A 22,969-nucleotide genomic window follows, 5' to 3' on the forward strand; every position below is an offset into this window, starting at 1 on the left:
CTTGGGGAGAAATGGACGAAATTTGTGGCCGGGATGACCGAAGTTACCGATGGAGCAGAACACTTATCACAGCATCGCACCGGAAATCGGCGTAAAATAGGCACATCTACCAGTGTGTCCTGTTTCCATTACAGTTGGACCTGGAGCTGAGAAAAAACAGCACCTGCTGCAGAGTTATCTCTCCCGGGAGGGAAGGCTGATTCAAAAGCATGATGTTAAATGTTTTAATTTGGCCAGTGGCGAAGAGGTATAAGATGTCCCTGACTGCATGCCTACATTTGTGGGTGGTGTCTCTTTTGGTGTTTTTTCAGGTTGCTAGGGTCAGAGAACCTCTCGGGGCAAAGCGAGCACTGGTATGGCCTCTCCCCGGTGTGAATGTTCCTGTGGATCTTCAGGTTCCAGAACTGGGAGAATTTTTTGCCACAGATGCTGCAGCCATACGGCCTTTCTCCTGTGTGTGTCCTAAGGTGGGATTCTAAATTTGCTGCTGAGCTAAACCCTTTACTGCAGAACTTACAGATGCAACCCTTCTTTTTGGGGGTTTTCTGTTGCATATCAGTGTTGCCATGACTGCCCTGGCCTGCACTTTGTCCTGGGTCCAGGAACTGCTGGGCCCCCTGTATCTGACCTACAACCTGGCTGGAGCTAGACTCCTCTGACAGATTTATAACAGGAGGCTGATGCTGAAAGGACACAGAGGTGTTAAAGCCTCTAGAGCTTTCGGCAGCCAACCCCCTTCCTGATAAATTCTCAACAGCCAATCCCCTCCCAGAGCTGCCTGGCTCTGCTCCAATGAGTGTGGTGGGCAGGTATGAGAGGGGGGTGCAGTGTGAGGACGGCCCTGGGAGGCTGCCGTCATGAAAATAACTACCCCCCCCATTAGTCCACAGCGAAGAACACCCATGGCTGACCTCTGAGAAGCCCCGCCCAGACTCCTGCAGGTCAGACAAACAATTGTTGGAGGTTTCTGGGATTTCATCAAATGGCAGAACTGCTCTACAGTCATCGGTGCTCGACTCCACCAACCCTGGGTACAAAGAGAAAGACACCGGTCAGACTCTGCATCTACAGGACAGGATTAAATGCAGCATTCATTGCAAAGGTATGACTCATGTCCCAAGAAGAAGCAGAATAACTTGTTCTTGCATTTATTTCAAGTAGATTTAATTACTGTATTACTCTCTTTACCAGTTTTTCAAAAGAATCAATTGAGAAATTACAATTAATCCAGAACTATGTCGCCATTACCCCAGTTTTAGCTAACCTGCACTGGCTCCCAGTTTTGAAATCTGGTAACAGACAGCCCCACGTGATGTGCAAACGCAGCCATCAGGCTTGTATAAGGCTGTAGCCTATTTTCTTTGTTTATGAGTGGTCAGTGAAGTGAAACAAATAACTGCTGGTGGCAAGCCCACTAGTGTGTGAATGTTTATCTGATGAAAAGGCGGCACCTGTATGGCAGCCTCAGCCACCAGTATATTGATGTGTATGTGAATTAGAGCCCGACCAATACCAACACAAATATTTGGTCAATAAAAAATCTGATATGCCAATATATCGGCCAATATACGGTATACTTTAAAGAAAATAATCCCGAAACGTGTTACAAAATTTAAACAGATTTCCCTAACATTAGTTATTACTAAAATAATATTAATACTAAAATAATATGTTAATAATTTGTTTTATTTTCAGACAGAGGAACATCAAAATATATATAAGTTCTGATAAATAAAATGTAGAAAAATAAAAACTTAAGATATGAAACTTAAAGTCTTTTAAAAAAACACAATAAAAAAAATCTGTGTTGACAACAGGGATGTTGTATAACGCCCTCTGGTGGACAAACTATGCAAAGCCAACACTCGTAGTTGACCGTCCGTTTTCATTTTATTTTTTAAATATTCATTCATCAGAATCATTTATTTGTCATTATAAATGATTCTGATGAATGAAGATTTCATGTGAATGAGTATTCATTAAGACTAGAAAACTGGCCATGTTGGGTAAAGGCATATGTATTTTATATTGTAGGGAGGGTCAGCAGATCCCACAGGATGATGTCAGAGAAGGGATAAACCTAGTGTGATCACTGCTCCAAATGAAAGGTGACGTGTCCACTCACCCTCTTGTATGCTGAGGCCTGTCTGGTTCTGAGTGCCCGTCACCGACTCCACCTCCTCTACCTTCACCAGCACCACATCGGGCTCCTCCTCCTTCTGCACACGCACAATAAAGAGAAAATGTCTGATGTTACTGTTGCAGACACACAACATAATTACACACCATACAATGTGCACAGCATGAGTGGCGTTGAAAAGAAGCAACTTCATTCAAAACTTGATAAAAGGGGCTGCAGAGTGAGGTAATCATTTTTAGTGAGTTTGTCACTAGTGAAATAACTGCAAACATTCTGCTGATAGAAAATCAAACAGTTATTTGTTAAAATGTAGGGGCCTTTGCTGTAATGATCTTCTTTAACAGTATGTTTATTAACAATTTACACAACAAAACATGTCATGACCACTCAAATCTACACTGAGGTACAGGTGATGGAAACAAAACTTCCAACAGACAAACAGGAACAGCAAACAAGTCAAATGAAGAAAGAGTTAAAAACCTCTCAAAGACATTTCATATAAACAGTCCAAAAATGATACCACAAATCACAGCCTAACTAATTCAGTTTAAGGTTATTTCATCATTTAATAGTTAGAACTCACAGTATCCACATTACAAGGTTTCCATTAGTCAGTAACCCTTCCTCCTCCTCTTCTTCTAGCCCCATCTAAAAAGTCTTGCTTCCCTCTTTTTACATATGTTATTTGCCAAACCCAATGTATGACACTTGGTCTGCTGCGTTTTTCTAAAATATTCCAACTGACTTTTTTAGTGTACAGATTATTAGTTCACTATTGGTATACTTGTGATGTTCGAGGTATAGTCCTACAGTAAAAGCTGGGTTAATCAAAAAAACTATCAAGAGTAATGCCCATTTAGATAATTTAAGTCAAAGTCTAGTCTTCAGATAATCACAGAGTAACATGCAGTGTGTGTGTGATGACAAGTGAAGGAATTTTCCATCACTGTCTTGAACCTGCCTTAATGTATATTAGGAACACTAAAGGTTAACATTTAATTCTCATGTTTGTCAAATTATTTATGTTTCTTCTTGTGTTGTCAAACAATTGCATTGCAAGGTTACTCGGTATAAGTGCAATGAGTTGAAAACAAAATGTGACAATCTGTAATGTTTAAACAAAGTATTTTAACCCTAAAACATCCACTTCCCTACAATTTTTAATTTATATATTTACAGTTAAAATACACACTACTGTGCTTTAAGATGTAGCCTACATATACTATTCATTATTGTCATACTTTTTTTTTTTGGGGGGGGGGCATCGTAGGCCTGTATTTTCATAGGACAGATGAAGAATTAAAAGGGGAGGCAAGAGGAATGACAGGGCAAAGGGCCACAGGTCGAAGTCAAACACACGGCTGCTGAGTCAGGGAGTAAACTGTATGGCGCCTGCTCTACCACCTGAGCTATCGGAGCACCCATTATTAAATAATACACCAAATATTAATCCTCTCCTCTAACACACATATATACACGTCTTCACGTGTGTACATATTTCCATTGTGTATTCCTTTGTTTGGCACTATTTCTATTGTTTAGAATTTACAGTTGTTGGTCACTAAAGCTTTTTATATACACTACCGGTCAAAAGTATGGGGCCACTTACAAATTTCCATTCCACTCGATGTTAGACAGAATACCAGCTGTTCTGAGTGGGGGGCTGATCTTTAATGCAATATCTACATTGCCCATTATCAGCAACCATTCATCCAATGTTCCAAAGGCTCATTCTGTTCACTAATCTGATATCCTTTAAAAAAAACTAACTGAGAAAACATTGGAGAACCCTTTTGCAATTATGTAAGCACATAATGTAATCTAAAAACTGCTGCGCTGGTTAAAAAAACAAGGCAACTGATCTCAACTGGTATTCTGTCTATAATGGAGTGCAATGGAAATTCCGAAGTGACCCCAAACTTTTGACCGCTAGTGTACACTGATATACATACAATGGATATAAAAAGTCTACACATACGTTAAAATGGCAGGGTTTTCTTATGTAAAAAAAATGAGACAAAGATAAATCATGTCAGAACTTTTTCTACCTTTAATGTGAAGAATCTTATTGAAAAACAAACCTTTGAGGGGGAAAAATAAAAACGTACAATAACCTATTTGCATAAGTGTGGACACCCTTAAACTAATACTTTGTTGAAGCACCTTTTGATTTTATTACAGCACTCAGTCTTTTTTGGGTAGGAGTCTATTAGCATGGCACATTTTGACGTGGTAATATTTGCCCAGTCTTCTTTGCAAAAGTGCTCCAAATCTGTCATATTGTGAGGAAGATCACCCCACAGATGTTCAACTGGATTCAGGTCTGGGCTTTGGCTGGGCCATTCCAAAACCTTCATCTTCTTTTGGTAAAGCCATGCTTTAGTGGATTTGGATGTGTGCTTTGGGTCGTTGTCATGCTAAAAGGTGAACTTCCTCTTTATCTTCAGCTTTCAAACGGAAACGCCAGAAGGTTTTGTGCCAAAATTGCCTGGTATTTGGAACTGGTCATAATTCCTCCACCATGACCAATGCCCCGGCTCCAGCCCCAAAGCACGATGCTGCCACCACCCTGCTTCACTGTGGGTATAGTGTTGTTTTTGTGCCAAACGTATCTTTTAAAATTGTGGCCAAAAAGTTCCACCTTGGTTTCATCAGACCATAACACATTTTCCAACATGCTTTAGGGAGACTTTAGGTTTTTCTTTGTAAGAAAAGGGCTTCCTTCTTGCCATCCTACCCCAAAGCCCATTCATACGAAGAATACGGGCGATTGTTGTCACATGTAGCACACAGCCAGTACTTGCCAGAAATTCCTGCAGCTTATTTAATGTTGTTGTAGGCTTCTTGGAAGCCTTCCTGAGCAGTTGTCTTCTCATCTTTTCATTAATTACCACTTCTTGGTAATGTCTCTGTTGTGCCTTTTTTTCTCCACTTGATGACTGTCTTCACTGTGTTCCGTGGTATATTTAATGCTTTGGAAATTCTTTTGTACCCTTCTCCTGACTGATATCTTTCAACAATGAGATCCCTCTGATGGTTTGGAAGCTCTCTGCGGACCATGGCTTTTACTCCAAGATGCAGATTAAATGATGGCAGGTGTATGACAACTTCTATTTAACTTGAGTTTGAATGTGATTGGTTAATTCAGCCACATCCCCAGTTGTAAAGAGGGCGTGCACACTTATACAACCAGGTTATTGTAAGGTTTTTATTTTTTATTTTTCGACATAGAAGATTTTAGTTTGTTTTTCAATTCAATTGTTTACATTATAGGTCCCATTAAAAGTGGTGAAAAGTTCTGTCATGATTTATCAGTTTAATCTTTTTTTTTTTTTTTACATCATAAAATCCTGGCATTTTAACAGGGGTGTGTAGACTTTTTATATTGACTGTGTGTCTATATATATATATTAACCTACATGTGCATAATAGTTCTATGTTCATTGGCCTCAATTTAGCTGTGTATTTCTTCTTTAATTATATCTTGCTGAAATTATTCTTGAACTGTGTGCAACCTAAAACCATTCTTTCAGTAAGAAAAAAAAACTTCCTTGTGTCCAGTCTCTGCTGAATTACTGATCAATCTTTTTTATTGCAGCAATGCAAACGTGATAACATTCATCTGAGATTTCAAGTCATGACAACGTTATTCTTATAAAAAGGGCTGCGTGGTTCCAGAAGCATATTTTATTCAATAAATGCAATGTTGAATACAAATTCTGAAATATTTCAACTATAAAAAACAAGAAAAATGTTACATTTAGAATTGAATTTCAATGCTCTCAAACATTTACTGGGAGTCCATGCAGTATTTCTCCTATAATTGTAACAGAAACCTCCGCCAGCCCAGAAAAATATTTTTAAAAAATGTCAAATATGCAAAATATCAATTGGGTTTCCCCTATATTCATTCTGTTCATAAATGAGACAACTGTCTGCAGGACAGTCTGTTATCTAAATGGCTAAATCAGTTAACAAGGCGAAGTGAAGATAAGGTTTTCTGTAGCCTACCGGTTCCAAACAGGCTCGGCCATGAACGACATGCAAACGTGCTGACGGATTCAGTTTTTTTAGCTGAGCTAAACCAGAGAATATTCAGTTTAAATTCAGTTTGGTGGTGCGGTTTGCCCTCATTGTTCTCTGTGAAGATTGATGAAGTGATGTAATGTAGTATTGTCTTTTTAAAAAGATTTTTTTTCAGGAATTTTAGAATTGATTTGATAGGACAGCTTAGACATGAAAAGGGGGGGAGAGAGGGGGAATAACATACTGGTAGAATTTAACCTGCAGACCCTGCAGTGAGGTCTGAGCCTCAACATGGAGCACATGCTCTACCAGGTAAGGTACCCAGGCACCCCACACTGTAGCCTTTTATGCCACTGCACTGAGCCAGACTGTTTAAAAAAAAAAAAGAAAAAAAACTTTTATTGTAGCATTGCTTGTAAGAAAATAACAAAAGTAAAAGACAAACCAGATTTAAGAGTGACATATAAGTAGTGTCCGGTGGATCTAATCCGATCTTGAAAAGTAACTGATAAATATTTAACCTGTCAAGAAAACTCTTTTTAGACACAGTTAGTGACTGAATACTGGCCAAGACTGACTTTCAACACAAGAAACATAATTCTTTCCAACAATTTGACCAATGAAAACAACAAAATGTGTAACATACTTTTAATGACCAAGTCACCTTGTTCTATTTTAGAAGTATTACCACAGACATGTATGTACAACTACTCTGTAAGATCAATATTTTGTTTAACATGGTTTACTCACATAAAAAGTGAAAGTGATTGGAAGCACACTTACTCGTCTGGTGACTACATTTTAGCTTTGATTGACCAGCGCACATCTAGATGACTAGGAACATTACAGATTCAGCCATGGCTTATGTTTGAGCCTCTCAATGGGTTCAGACAGGAGGCAACGGAATGGCTGTCTCGGCAACCTGCTTGCCGAGCTCCGCTAGCTCATGGTGCCCCACAACCTACGCCTGCGCACGGCCAGCCTGTTTGACAAACTCTGCGGGGACGGCTAATCAAGTCTTGATTCATAAAGATCAAGAGTTTCCAAGTTTCATTCCCATTTTCTTTCTTTAAAAAGATCCAGTTGTAACACGTATAACCACCATAGTTTTGGGGAAATGTACCACACTAAGGTTATATGGTCAAATTTAAATAATAAATTCAGAACGAGGAAATGCTAATCCTGCTTTTCATTTTGATAATTGAGAGCTAAGATAATTCAAAGTGTCAAGCACTTTGCCTTGTTGCTGAAATGTGCTATGGAAATAAAGTTGCCTTTCCTTACAACCTCCAGCTTGTCACCAGGGCGTAGAGAACACTGCTGTGCCTGTCTCTTTTGGACGAAGTGTTAACCACACCACAACCACTATCAAATCGCCATTATATCGCAACGAATGCTGTCTGAGTTTTAAAAAGAGTAACCACACTTGCAACCGCTTTACCAGCATTGCTGTGACTTCAACAATCTAGGCTAAGTAGTTTTGCACTCCGTCCGCACTTCTGTGTCTGTGTGTCTGTCAGAGCTGATCATCAACACGCGCTCTCAGGTACAGAAATTTGGCACCGTTTTATTAAACGTCGGTAGTCCCAATTTCATTTGGTCAGGTACCCAAAAAAGCACAGCATTCGGTACCCTGCCCTAAACCTTGGTAGATGATACTACACATTTCAGGTTTGGACGCTAGAAAAAATTGTTTCCCAACTTTTTAGTCAGAAACCTTTCCTTGACCAGGACATTGTGTTGAGAGATATTTTAAAGAAGACTGACAAATTCATCATAACTATGTTCAACTTGTTTGTCCAAAAGCACCTTCACGTCAGCACTTTGGTTGAAAGTTCCTAAAAAGGTCCCAAATTGTTTTCATGCTGTTGAGCAGTCTTTTTTGACTGCCAACATAGAGTGTTTGCTTGATTATTACATCCTACAGTAGACTTCCGGGAAGAAGAAAGATTAGGTCTGTTCCCAGGTCTCTTCGGTAGAAAATTCAGGGTGACTCTTTTGTTGGTGTGTTTTCAGGTTTCTTATCCACGCAAATCCCCTGCCACACATCTTACAGCTGTATGGCTTCTCTCCAGTGTGAACTCTCTGGTGTTTCCTCAGGTTCCCAGCCTCGGAGAACATCTTGCCACATGTGGTGCAGCTGAAAGGCTTCTCCCCCGTGTGGACGCGTTGGTGGATCTCCACCTTCTTGGGACGATTAAAAGCCTTGCCGCAGTAGCTGCAAACAAACAGTCTTTCCTTGGTGCCTGTCTGATGGTGCACTTTGCTGCTGTCACTGAAGGGTTGGGACACGGGGACACCAGGGCCGCAACGAATCCAGCCGTTAATACTGGAAGAGGTTGATTGGAAATCAGCCGCTGCCATCGAGTATGAACAAGACGGCCTCCTTTCTTCCACTTCAAGCCCAGAGTGCTTGTCAAAAAACTCCTCGACCAACGCGTTAGCGCTTCTATTGTCGTCACACAACACATCAAACTGTGAGTCATTGCTGCCGTCATCAATATACTGGGGTGGGTTTATTGTTTGCTGCAGTGAGTCTCTGCCTTCAACAGAGGCACTGACTTCACAATTAAGGAGAGGAGAGGAGCCACTGACCTCCACTCCTCTGCTGCTGCCGGCATGCCTTGTCCTGCTGCTCTGGATCTGGGACCAGGTCTGACAGGAAGTGGACTTGTTGTCCTGCTGTTCAAGGCTGGGTCTCACAGGTCCGCAAGGGACACACTCCAATACTCCTTCAGAGAGAAACAAATTGAATAGTTAATACTTTAGTCTCTTGATACAGACTATATTTATATAACACACAAAAATATGCATGCTTCACATGATACTCGCAACTATCATGATTTGTTTTTAATTTTGACAAATCTGTCATTTTTTTCCCATTGATTCATAGGGTTGGGTATTGTTTTGGGTTTTTTCCAATACCGGTACTAAAACAATACTTTTTTTAAATGGTGCTTGTCCCTAAATGGTGCCAAATGGTACACAACAACAGTCAGCGACATTAAGGCAGTGTCACAATTAACACCAAACTCTTTCAAACTCAACGCCTGCAGTTAGCATCACAGTTCTTCTGTTAAATATTTGTAGTCTCCCAGCCAAAACCTGCTAACATCACTATGACATCATTGACTGTTGACACAACCTTAGTAGTACTCAACATTACGGATGTCACGAGAACTGATACTTCGGTACTAAGTCAATGCACGTGACCACAAACACGTGACCACAAACACGTGACCACAAACACGTGACCACAAACACGTGACAAATGCTATGACGGACTGCAGAATCACCGGAAGCACAAGCTAAACAGTGGTAGTATACGAGCGGAAAGTTTCATTTGTTTCAATCAGTTTGAAATAAATAATCCTAAATAAAGTGGAATTATAATACTACTACTCTCTTCTTCTTTATGGTTTCTTCTATTGAATAAGTTGTCGTGCTGTTATCAGTCGAGGTAGGGCATCTGGTAGGTGCTCTCAAAGAGCAGTATTTGGAGAAGTTGGAGATAGCAGGATTGGATGCCAACCCTTACCTCCATCCTCTGTCCATTTTCACGGACCTCATTAATTTGCAGAGCGTGTCTGACTTAAGTCCACACGATCTGTAACACTATGTGGTAAACGGGGTTTCCCCGTATACTGGTACTGATCTCAAAGCCTTTAAAAGGTCTGGATGTTTACCAGTTCTTTGTAGCTGGCAGTTACAGGTACGCAATGCTACGCTAACGGCAGTGTGAGGTACCTCATAATAGCAAAGATAAGACATCAATCTTGGGTTTATTTTGTATTAACATCTATTCTTTACTTAAGTAAATATGTATATAACATGTAGCCTATGTTTTTAGAGGACATGGTCGGTTGTGGCTACCCCACTGGGTGTGCCAATGCAACTTTCTAATGGACGCATCCAGGCTCTGGGAAGGGCAGTCATTAATTATCTATCACATGTTAATCCATGCAGTAAATCACAGAGTGTATATGATCAGTAGTAACCACACATAATTGTAACATCTAGCCATCTTCTTATCTGTGATTATATTAGCTGTGTAGCCTATGTTAAGATTTGACCGGTGAATATTACAACGCGATGGCAGCTGCTAGCGAGGAGTCCAAAGCTAACTGCCGCTAGCTGGTCGGCAGAGATGGGAAGTAACAAAGTACAAATACTTTGTTACTGTACTCAAGTAGATTTTTCAGATATTTTTACTTAACTATTTATTTTTGGGGCGACTTTTTCTTTTACTCCTTACATTTTAACACAAATATTCGTACTTTCTACTCCTTACATTTTACAAAATTGGCTCGTTACTTTAGTTTTGTATTAAAGGTTGTCTATCAGGTGTGATTGGGAGTGCATGTTGGAGAATAACACAGACACGCGCCTCACACCGCGAGCGGGCGCGCACGCCACACAGAGAAAAAAGTGAGAGAAAAGAAAAAAACTAGCTGTCCGGAGGATAATCTGCTGAGATCGCGTGCGTCTTTGAGAACTGTAAGTCATTTAACTTATGTAGTCAGTTCATTTAAGCCTGTTGTTGTATTGGTCTGTAGTTCTGGCCCATTTAAAAGTTAGCTTGTTTGTGTTCTTCACCTGTTAGCTAGGTTACCCCTGGCTGTTGATTCGATATAATGGCAATTGTTGAACACCCTTGCTCATTAAGATAATGTAATTAATAGTGGGTTTCTTGTTATTATTTACTATCATATTTGATTCCTGTGCATTGTGTATGGTAGCCTTTACAATGTTATTTCTTTCTTTTATTAACACAGAAACACACATAGCAGAGCTACCCCCCCCCCATGTTTATACTGATGCTTGATTGTAAAGCATCAACAGAGAGAAGTTGTCTCCGTCGGTGTCTTAACAGACACACCTGGGCCACAGTTGGAAACCAGAACTATCTTTAAATACAGTCCTAATCTAGTCCTCACTGAGTTAGTTATTATCGTTTGTGTCATCAATACCAAACTGAATCTAATTGGATGTGCATATACACTATACACCTCTCACAAAATCACACTTGAATTCATATCTTGCTACTTGGTCAGAATCTTATTAGTCCCAGTCTCTGTCACAGTAAAAAGGCTATATGTTTTAGGCCTATTGGCAGACCATTTTACCAGCCATTTAAAATGTAGGTAATGGCATGGAAAGAGCGTTTTTTCCATGTCCACTGTAGTCTGTCTGGTCATCTGTCTGGTCCAGGTAGCTTTGTCATTCGCAAGGCTACTGTTATTTTTATACTTTAAGTAAATTTTCATGTCTGTACTTTGTTACTTTTACTAGAGTAAAGAAGTTAAATCAGTACTTTTACTTTTACCAAAGTATTTTTTAACACAATAATCTGTACTTCTACTTGAGTACGGGAAGTGAGTACTTTTGCCATCTCTGCTGGTCGGCTAGCCGCAGACTTGCATTTAGTTTCCGTGCCATATCATCTATAATTTAACCAAGATTCTTTTGTATGTGCGTTAAGTAAATGATCAAGGGAACGGCTTTCTTTTTGGGATATGAAGGTCAGTGAATAACCGATGATAGTTATGTGGTTCATCATGGAGTTGACCTGTTAGCAGGAACAGATGGTTAGCACGGCAGCTAGCGGGTGAGGATACTTTTATTATTATTTATCAGTCATTTAAAACAGAAAAATAATACATACACGTTTGTGTTGGTGAGGATTACTCTGCAGATTGTGTATGGGAGAACACTAACATGTACGCGTTTAGCTTGGCGTCTGTCTACAGCATAGCTCTTCCGCCGTCCGTCATCGCGTTCATCATTTTCGAAAGTAGAGCATGACATCAGGTGCGAAGGGTCTATACGCCTACACGTTTTCTAGTCTGCCACTAAATGCTAAAGTAGAATGCCGACCAGCACGGAAACACACATGAAATTGCGCCTCATCTCCATGCATCGCAACTCTAACTGCTTGACCGCACTCTGGCTTTACCTTGCATCTTCTACAGCAATGGCTTTCAAAATTTTACCTGGAGCTCCAAAAGACGCCAAAGACGATTGTGAATGGTTTTAAGAAATGGACACAAAGCAGAGTTTTTTTCTCCTATCCTAGAATGTATCGTATTGTAGCCAGACCTTACTCCATAGCACTGTAGAGATAGGTCTGGCAATGCAATAGTAAACTGACCATGTGTAAAATTAGTGGAGTGCTCCTTTAAATGAGGTAAGAAGTAAGCAGGAATCTGACTGAGCACTGAGAACATACCTGTTGTCAATGCTGCAGACGCTCAGAGTCAGAGTATTTAGTATTTTTACCCACGATGTAGTCTTATATACACGTGAAACAGTATTTTATCTGTACTCACCATCATCTCTGATAAGCGGCACGTTTTCCTCTCTTTCTTCAACTCTTGACATGTTTGGCTCAACCCTCTCCTGCTTTACCAGCACTGGCTCTGGCTCCACCAGCTCCACGTCTGGAGACTGCAAAATAAGGCAGGTTTGTCAGTAACGACAAGTTTCATATTCATTCAATTTTGTTTTCAGATCAAAAACTGATTAAAACGAGCTTTTCATTCATACTCCTGCTTCCCTGAAGCCCATTTTGCCTTCCCTGTGAGTAAGTTATGTAAACAAACAATGACTTCAGATACACAACTTTAAACTAATGGTGCATTAAATTCTGTGTCCCAGCCAGCAACGGCAGATGGCCGCCCACCTAGAGCCAGGTTGTGCACGAGGTTTCTGCCTGTTTAAAAGGACATTTTACCTCGCCACTGTTGCACCACATGCATGCTCTTGGGGGGAACTGTTGGGTTTCTGTAATTTACAGAGTGTGGTCTTGACCTACTCTCTCTCTGTATAGTGTCCTGAGATAACTTCTGATATGATTTGACACTAAACAATATAAATTAAAATTGCGCAACAAAAACAACTCAAACTATATAATCGTATTCTCTTACTGTGGCATCGATGTTGTTGAAAGAAAATGCTTCATTAGAAAATTCAACTTAATCGTGACCTTACAATCGAAAGTCCGATTGAATTGTGGATTTGGAGGATAGTGACACCCCTCAAAATTCATGCAGCTACAGCACATGCGCTCACCCAGAACAGCTACCTAGTACAGACAGCGGATAGAGTTCATTTATAGCATTGCTCAGCAGCCAACCTGTCCCTAATTGTGTTTTAGTTCCCGGAGCATGTATTGACATCCATTCATGTCTACAAAAATCCTAGTCCCCTTGACTCCCTTTTGGAGTGCTTACCTTACTCTGGACACTGTCAAAATGAATGGGCTCGCTGCTTGCATCCTCTGCAGCAGCTCTACCAGACCACAGAGCCACATCCATCCGTCGCTCAAACACACCACCTACACAAAAACAAAGGAAGTGTCTATTTAGAAACACTGACACTTTACATTTAAATGGTTAGTATTGACAGTGTCATTACAGTTGAAGCAACAATGGGAAAATCATAGCATCTTAATAGTTATCTAAATAAGCCCAAGCATATTGTTGCTAAGGAATGTTATCAATGTTTTACATTAATCAATCAACTTTTTGCTTAAGCTGTATCTGTCAGACCTTTTTCAAAGCAATGGATTGAGATTTTTTTTTTTAATGGAAACAATTAAAAAAAGGAAAGGATATCATATGAAAGTTAACATACAATACACAATCCCCCCTACTCTAAAATTCATGAATCCAAAAATGTTATGCAAATTTTCACTTTCGAGCAGTGGCTTAGACAGAAATTGTATTTTGGGTGGGCCAAAAGTAAGTGGGCCATCTTTGCCCGCCAAAAAAAAAAAAAGATTTAATAAAAAATTTAAAGCAGGGCATCCAGATAGCGCAGTGGTCTGTGCGGATGCCCATGTACAGAGGCTTGCTCCTCGATGAGCCGGCCCGGGGTTCGAATCCGGCCTGTGGCCCCTTTGCTGCATGTCGCTCCTCTCTCTCTCTCTCTCCCCCTTTCACACTTGCATTACTGTCCTGTCTAAATAAAGGGAATAAAACCCCGAAAAAAATAACTTAAAAAAAAAAAAATGAACAAACTGAAAAAACAGCAACAATTTCACTTTCCAACATACTGCATTTCAATGGCAATAACAGAAAAACTGTCTATACAACATGCTCAACTGACAAAGATCAGTCTATAAAGGCTGTAAGATAGTAAAAACCTGTCTATCATAACCCATTCAAGTGAAAATATAGCGTATTTGCACTGGCAGAACAAGCAGCATCGGACAGCATTGTTAATAATTAACCATTTTATTGCACAAAGTGGCAACTAAACAAACAGCAGACAAGCTTAGTTGTTTTCTTAGAAGCCACTTAAACTAACTCCTCTCTCACCGATCGGCTGTCAGCTCCGCTGGGGAAATGTCTGCACATGCTGCAGAAAAGCTCTCCTTATATACACCGCATTCCAACCAAGAAAACTGGTCATACCACTTTATAGAGAAGCCATTGTTGTCATGGTAACCTTTAGCACTATTACTACTATAGTCTGAAAGGTAGCCCTGAGAGTCTATTGACAGGACTGCTGAAGAAATGAAAAGGGGAGGGAGTCATTCCCCCTGAAGGACATGCAGCAAAGGGCCACAGGTCAGAGTTGAACCCCGGCCCGCTAGAGTCTACATATGGGCACCCGCTCAACCAGCTGAGCTACCCGGGAGCTCCAGCAACAGTTATGTTTTGACCAGAAGAGAAGAAACATTAAACACACACAACTAGGGCTGTGCAATTAATTGAATTTCGGTTTCGGTTTCGATTTCGGCTCCCAACGATTACCAAAATAGTACAATCGAGTAAAAATGATTATTTTGCCATTATTTTGTTCTGTTTTGTAATTTCCTCGTGTGTTCTGAATGGCGCGCGCGCACACACGTCATGCGCACATCCGCCCCTCCCGAAGCCAAACGCTTTCAGCCTACACTGTCAGGGAGGCAGGTCGCGTGCATATTACTCGCTGGAATTTAAAAACTTAGCGAGAGTAAAGATGGCAGAAGGAGGGCAGCCACAGCAGCGTTTGGTAAGCAAAAAAGGCAAAACCAACTCCATTGTCTGGGAACAGTTTGGCTTCGAGGAATCCGACGACGAGCAGAAACATGCTACGTGCAAGATTTGCTACATGGTAGTGGCTGCAAGTAAAGGAACACCACGAATTTGTTTAACCACTTGAAAATTAAACACAGTGACCTATGACAATTTAATAAAGAAACAGAAACGGCAATTAACTCCCTCAACATCCTCCGTAACCCAGACATCCTAACACACACACTGTACAGCGCAACTCCTTATCCGTTGAATTCGGAAAGGCACAAAATAATAACTGTCTGTTGCCTATTATTCAGCTAAAGACATGCGCTAATAGTTAACTTATTAGCTGTTAATGCTGGGGCCTGATGATGGGCCAGCCTTTTATATTCCTGGATTGAGTTGCTGGAATTTGTTTATATTTTGCCAAAATGTTGCCTACTTGTTTTAAAGAGATTGTGGAAGGAAATACAGGGAATAAATTACTTTTATACTTTGATTTGAAATTTATATTTATTTTAATAGTTCAAAAAGTAGCCTACAATAAATGTTCAATGTTTTAAGAATTGTTGAAAGGTGTCTTTTTAATAAATGCAACACGTTTACAAAGTCATGTGAAATAATCGTGTTACATAATCGTGATTTCAATATTGACCAAAATAATCGTGATTATGATTTTTCCCAAAATCGAGCAGCCCTACACACAACTAGTTCTGCTACTATTTTTTTTAAATATTTTTCATAAAGCGCATTTTGAGCAAACTTGGCTGGACGGGCTAGTGAGCAAAGTTGGTGAGCCAGTGCTGCCCTGGCCAAGTATTGACTATGCGCCTGCTTTCAAAGTAGATGCAGAAAACGGCCCCACATTTTGTAATACTGCTTACGTTAGAGACTATTTTCAACTTTTCCCGTGCAAGTCAGGATGACAGTTCTTCAAGCATGTGGCAGATGTGATAGCATGAGCTTGATCTATCAAAATGTTGTCACTTGACAACATGACCTTTCCAACAAATAACAGTCAATAACAGTTTGTATGAAATAGGCTGGAAATCATGTCTTCTCAAAGATACTGTATATATTCCTGTTAGAGACCGTCACAATGTTTGTTTCCAATAACAAACTAGAAAACTCCTGCGTCCAGTACATGCATAGCCTCGTTCGAGATGAGCTACGTCTGGCCTGTAAAGTGGACGAGAGCAGGCGGCAGCAGTGGACGGAGACATGGAGACGCAGTCAAGACATGGAGACGCGGTCAAGACATGGAGACGTGGTCAAGACGGACAGTTATTTCCAGGAAGTCACAGAAACACTCACACCGTGTTAGGTCCGATTCTGATTGATTCAAATGTTATCAGACCCATATATCAGCTTGTACACAGTCTCCAGTTGTTTTTATGACAGAGCAGCTGTTCTGGTTCCTTTATAAGTTTGGCATTAATTGGCCATCAAAGCTGATTCTGATTCTACAAAACGGGAACACTAGCTTCCTCATATAGAGAATATGAAGTTATTTGGTAGAGCAGTGAACAATTTGTTAACCCATTGGGATTTCTGCTGGTCACTTCAGACATTATTAGGGAAGGATCTACAGTATTTCCACATAATAACGTAACTAAATATTATCACACACTTCCTGGATAGCTGAAATATTTCATTTCTAAATGTAAGAACATAAAACACCTTTATATATTAAGCATATGTATACATTGATTTATATATTTATCTTCTAACTTTACCTTGGTTCAGATCCTGTGAGTGCATTATCTTATACTTTTATCGAATGGCCATTCTCTCCTTCTGGGTTTAATGTGTGTACTTTTACCTTTCTGTGTTTGGTTTAAAACAAAAAAACCAACTGCCAAAACGTAGACGGAACAAACTAGCCTTAAAACTGTGTTTGAATGAAAGACTGACATGGTTTTATATTCAGTGATCCACCCTAGCATTACTATTGTCCTACCGGTGGTGCTTATCTGCACCCTGGATCGGCCGCTGTTCATGGCGCTCTCCCGGAGCCTCCTCTCGGCGTTTCCCCGGGCCATCTTCCCCAGAAAATCATTTCCTTTTTGGGGTTTTTGTTTCTCTCTGGCCGAGACACTGTAAACTCCCCACGGCTAGTCGTCGTCTACTAGCTTACAACCCTCCGCCCTGCGCATTACAGGACCTCCTGAGGGGGCCACTGGGTCAAAAGCCGGGGCTAGCATTCCCCCGGGTAGTGGGTGGCCCCTGGCGTCCGTGTCTTAAAAAGTACCAATAAGGTTGGGAATTTGGCAAACCAAAAACCGCTATGGGAAATTCTACGTTTTAAATTTTTACGGTAAAAGAAGCAAACCTTTGTTGGGAGCGCCCTCAAACCCTACCACCTAATGCCAAAGTCCGACCGCAAACTTTTGGCTCTTTTCCGGTTGTATTTTAACAAAAAAAAATATTTTTTTCAACCGAGAAACAATTGATTAAAAAGTAAAGATTTTTAAAAATCTAGCAGACTACTGAAAAACCACCAAATGCAGCAAAAAGGGCTTCATAATTCTTACCATGAAAAGCGTGACTACTAAAAGTGGCAAATACACTCCCCAAAGGGGCCAAAACGTTTTTTTTTTCTGGACATGCCCACTTTTTACGTCGTCCGGGCCCCGGGGGTAAATTCAAAAAAAAGTCATTTTTTATCTGTCTTTTGGAAACAATAACCGTGACTTAAATGACTGGCGCTTTGCACCAACTACGGTATTTTGTTCGTGACGTAATTCCCGAGAGGCTCCCTTGTGGGGGGCCTGCGCCACCATACGGGACAATCGACGGGAGCAGCTTGGGCCCATAAAATGCAATCAAAGGACTCCAGTTGAACTGCAAAACAAACCAGGGGGAAAGCCTCTTTAAGCGTACGCTATGGCCCTTTGATGTCCCAAGCCACCCCTTTTTTTAGCTTTCCATTGTTGACTTTTTTTGGTTTTCCATTTGACACAAAAATTTACTCGAATTTTAAAAGACCCCTTTGTCCGTTGTTTATTAAAGAATACACAAGTAAAAAAGGTCCTTTTCCTTTGTACCCACAAGGGCTCCGCTACAATTGGTCAAACCCGCGTTTACTTTTGCCGTAGAGGAATCCCCTATAGTATAGTCGGGAAAGCTCGCGACAGTTTGGACTTAAGTAGTTTTGGGGTTTAAATTACAATGTAATACATGTTAAAATAAAGGATGTTTTAATAGCGCTTTTTGTCATAACAAACCATCCTTTTACGTAGTAGCCTACAAAACCCTTCCCATCCAAACTTTCAACAGGGGCCAGGCTGCTTCAAATCCACCGCTCATCACTTAACATCCACACATTACATTTATGGAACACCCCGGGGGCAACTCGGGTTTTAGGTCTCCCAAGGCATTTGACAGGGATGCAGGATTTAAACCCCCAAATTTTTTCCGAGGGCAGACAAGCCTACACGGGGGCAAAACCCCCTATTTAAAAGTGTTCCTTAGCCTGAACACCCCGCTCTGCTGTTTGGGGAAGATTGGAATTCTCTTGGCAGAGCTCCCAAAGATTAAAATTTTAAACACTTGCCCACGTCACAACTACTCATCAAGCCAGGTGGGGCTGCCAGACACGCCCGCCCCCACCGGAAAAAAACTTTTTTCCTTTATGGTCTCCCCCCAAAAAAGGACTGTTGGGCCCTTTTTTTAATGTTATGTTTAAAACATTTGTTTAGAAGGTCCCTGTTCATGTTTTAGAAATTAATTGATTGGTGTTGTTAAAAGGCCAAAAACATCTAAAACTTTCCCCATTTAAATGCCCTTTTATCAGGGTTTTTCCCGCACCGATTAGGTGAGCGGAAAATACTCACATATTTTTAGCGTTTAAAATTACATACACTTTCCCGGAATTTTCTTTAATGTTCACTTTACTTCAAAAAAAAGTCAAAGTAGGGTGACCAACATCCCCCAAAATTCGGGACGTCCCAAAAACCCAAACTTTTCCCAACCCGCCCCCATTGTCCTAAAATTAGAGCAATGGCTCAAAGCAACTCTCAAGTATTTAGTCTGATCATTAAAACGTTCATGGGATTGAACAAAAATTGACACGCCCAGGCCTTACTGGCGGCTAGGCGCAATTTTGATAACAGCATGCCTTTTTTATTCATTTATGTTGAAATGGAGGTTCAGGGTGGGTACCTGGACCCACGTTGAATTCCCGAAAAAAAAAATAAATAATTTTTGGGGCAAGGTTTTTAAAACTTATTTTTTTTCCCCTAGACGTACAAATAAGGACAAGTGGCCCCTTGTTTTCAACGGGGACCAGTGAGGGACTATTAAAGCACTTTTCCGTAGGGTGAGCGTTACAAGCAAGCTTTAAACGTAATTGACGAGAACCTTTCGAAAATTGTAAGGCTGAACCCATTCTTGTCTTAAAACCCTTTCCCCACCCCTTGTTTTACCCTCCCTTTTCCCTCAAAAACCAGGTAAGGCCGGGGGGAAAAAAATACCCCTATAAAAAGGGCTGGGGGGCGCAGGGCCTCAGGGCCTTTTTGTTTCCCTGGCCCCCAAAAAAAAATTTTTTTTCATATTAAGTTTTGTGTGCGAAAACAATTTCTTTTTCAGTCTTTTCTTTATTCCAAAAGAAAGGTAGCGGATTTTTTATGTTCTAAACGAATCACACCCGTGGGCCAGCACTTCATTTCTACCCTTTATTAAACGCCCTTTCCATTTGATTTTAACTTTGCAGTGTTCATCCGCCAATTAAATTTTGATGTGTACGTGACAGAACGACCATAGGGGCCTGTGCGGTTTCATACACTTTAACTACTAAATAAACCACGGTAACGCAAGAAAAAAAGAGACTTCAGACGGCAAATGAGCAGTTTGATAGACAATTGCAAGAGGGAGGTCACGGCGAGAGGCCTCCTATCTGCAGCAAGGCTCTGGTGGAACTTCAGCGATTTTCTCTGCAGCTCTGTCTCTTTTTCACAATTGTTGAAAACAAGGACATCTGGTCGGTATTTGGGTTATGCCTATGTTGAGAAAAACCAGGGCAAAGTGCAGGGGTAGCTTGAGCGAGTGTGTACTCTGGTGACCTCCAAAGCTAAGTATGTAATGCTTGTGAATTCAAAACAGTGAGGGACATTTATGAAGCTTGTAAGAAACAGCAGCAACAAGAAAAAAGAGGGAGAGCAAAGAGCAACACAGTATTGTTAAATGTGCATATAATATTATAAAGAGATATAAGAAGGGTCAGAATATATTGACAAGCACGATATGAATATATATATAATAAGCATTGACAGTTATATATTTAAGACATATACAGAGAAATATGAATAAAAGACTTATAAAATAAATTCTCTGTATTTCCTCTGGTGTACATTTACCAAACATCAGCAATATTATCTGTCCAGGTTTAGGTTTTCAATAATCACACAACCATGTACTCACAGGAAGGTGTACATCAAGGCGAAGGCGAAAAACTTTCTTCTGAAAGGGGAAAATTCCTGATCGACCCTCCTTAGGGCGGCCCGACCCTTTTGCGCCAAGATAAGGCAAAAGTTTGTTTACAGTTGGTTAAGTATCATCCATATGCTGGGCCACATTCATTTTGGTCAGATTTTAAGCTCTATCACTATCTGATTGTTAAATAAATGAACCCCAAACCACAGACAAAAAAGAATACATTTGTGTCCTACACCATGTCTTTCTATTCCGGTGTTCTTCCATCGTCACAGCGAGGGCTGTGCATCAGGAAAAGTGCTGTGTGGGTTGCGTGATGTGCGGTGGCTGGGCGGTGCAGAAGTACCCCTGTGGTGCTGGTTATCGGGACTTCTTGTGTCAGAGGTTCGTCACCAGCCGTGACACACCGTCGGAGTCAGTCTTTACCACTGCCTCATTTCTGGTGTGTGTCGTGTTGCAATTTGGTGACACAAGAACGCCTAACGTCAGGTCACGGATTTCCGGGCGTCTGGCGGGACTGGACTTGTCCTCAGGTACTGGAACCTATTGCAGTGTGATGCGTGGGACACCGCGTCGTCCTCTTCAGCAACCTTCACTGCTGTGGGTGACAAGAAGAACCGGGAGAGACCGGCCATGTGGAAGCCAGTAGGTCTTCATCTGAAGTTCTACGGACCACGAATCTCCAGGCTGCCAGCATGTGGAGCGGTCCTACAGCGGGAGTAGGGCAAGGCAGCAGAAACGGATTCTTTGGCAGAGAGAGCAGAGACAGTTGTTACACCCTACTCTAACACTATGCTCACACCAGAGACTAGAAGCTTCTAACCCTCACACAGGGTGGTTGCCAAAGGGGTCTCCAACGGAGGTTAACTGAGCGTTCTTCCCTCATTCCTAGTACGTAGTTGTGGTCTTAAGTTGTGGCTATCTGTGACAACGAATTTCTCCCCTCTGACATGTGAGATCAACAAAATTTATCATGATATGCTTCAAAAATGCCCGCTTTACACAAAATTTAACCTTAGCAAAATGTTGTGAGGGACACATGTTGTCAAATTAACAATAATAGCCCTTGCACCTTTGGCACATGGCCCTGCCCATGCGATTGCTATAGTGGATTATCCATTAGTATTATTAAAAAAAAGTTTTTTAGTAAGAATGAAAACCTTGAAGGTGTGAACACCTTCTGCTCCTACATTGGAGACATGGGCCCCCGCCATGGTCACTCTTAGCTACAAATTCTTAGGTAAGCAGGACACGTAATATCCTGATATAGGCCCTAACAAAGTTGCACCAATCTCACCAAGCCATACATCCTCAGTGGGGAACTTTCTTGCATGTTTGTGCTTGGCCTCTGCTGCCAGGTGACACTAAAAATGCAATAGTTGTAATAGTTAAATCTCAAGGCACTCTCTCCTCTCAGAGCTTCGTTATAGGGACTGTTGGACTTGGTTCAACAAATACTGTCCCAAACGGTTGTTGAAAATGTATGCCTTCCCATCCAACAGGAAGCAAACCAGAAGAATTGGCTGTTCTTGTAACACTGGAAACACTTAAAAACAACAATAGTCAAAACAAAACAACAGAACAATATTGTGCCCCACTGAATTCCTTGAGATAGCCTAGTGTACGGTGTGTAGTAAGTGAGGTGCACGTGCGTGGTGGAACACTGCCTGTACTGCTTTGAGGTAATGAACAAAACGCATTTGAGCGGTTTTCCCCTTATCAAGATTTTTGACAGGAAAATACGCCGCGTTGCGACATGGAACAATAACACCCTGCTTTAAATAGAGAGTTAAAAGACCGGTCGGAATGTCATCTTGTTTCAGAGGTACTGATAATTTTGGGCCTGAAGTCTAGTGCGCGGTTTTTGATGACACTCAGGCTGACAAATTGGTATGCGCTTTATCAATTTATGCGATTCCCACAGGTGAGTCTGCACTTGGGACAGCAAGGGTGGAGATCTCGGTGGGAAAATATTCACAGCGTAATCAACAATGTGTGCTGTGGGTGTTTGCCAGCTTACTTTGCCGCTGAAACACAATGCGCGCGGCCGGTATAACTGTGTGACAGGGAGCTTCATAAACTCCCGTGGACAAGGGAGGTGCCTTGTGGAAACGTCCCCCCCACGGTTTTCAGTCCAGGCAGCAACTGGTCACCAGTTCTAGGGACACGTGTCCCAAGTTTCTCACTGATCTGTGTTGAAGTAGACAAAAGAGATATGGCTATAGTTGCTAGATTCTGAAAAACAGTCTCTCTATCAAGGTTACACTTCGACTGCACAATTCTATATTCAAGCAAGTATGTAAAGCACACTCAAGACATTGCATCTGGCCTGAAAAAAAATCTTCAACAAGTCCTATGTTTCGAT

The 22,969-nt window shown here is 41.1% G+C and overlaps 1 protein-coding gene across 1 annotated transcript in view; it reads right to left on the reverse strand.

Moving 5' to 3' along the window:
• Positions 1-17,497, reverse strand: part of LOC116694682 (zinc finger and BTB domain-containing protein 49) — a 29,125-nt gene extending 11,628 nt beyond the window's left edge. The window contains exons 1-6 of the mRNA XM_032524510.1: positions 17,132-17,497; positions 13,399-13,502; positions 12,496-12,613; positions 8,762-8,898; positions 2,126-2,219; positions 912-1,027 (exon numbers count right to left, since the gene is read on the reverse strand). Of these exons, the coding sequence (XP_032380401.1) occupies positions 912-1,027; positions 2,126-2,219; positions 8,762-8,898; positions 12,496-12,613; positions 13,399-13,502; positions 17,132-17,213 (651 nt within the window). The 5' untranslated portion in view covers positions 17,214-17,497. The remainder of the gene's footprint in view (positions 1-911; positions 1,028-2,125; positions 2,220-8,761; positions 8,899-12,495; positions 12,614-13,398; positions 13,503-17,131) is intronic.
• Positions 17,498-22,969: the final 5,472 nt, after the last annotated feature.

The sequence above is a fragment of the Etheostoma spectabile genome, chromosome 2 (genome assembly GCF_008692095.1).
Source record: "Etheostoma spectabile isolate EspeVRDwgs_2016 chromosome 2, UIUC_Espe_1.0, whole genome shotgun sequence".
Lineage (NCBI taxonomy): Eukaryota > Metazoa > Chordata > Actinopteri > Perciformes > Percidae > Etheostoma > Etheostoma spectabile.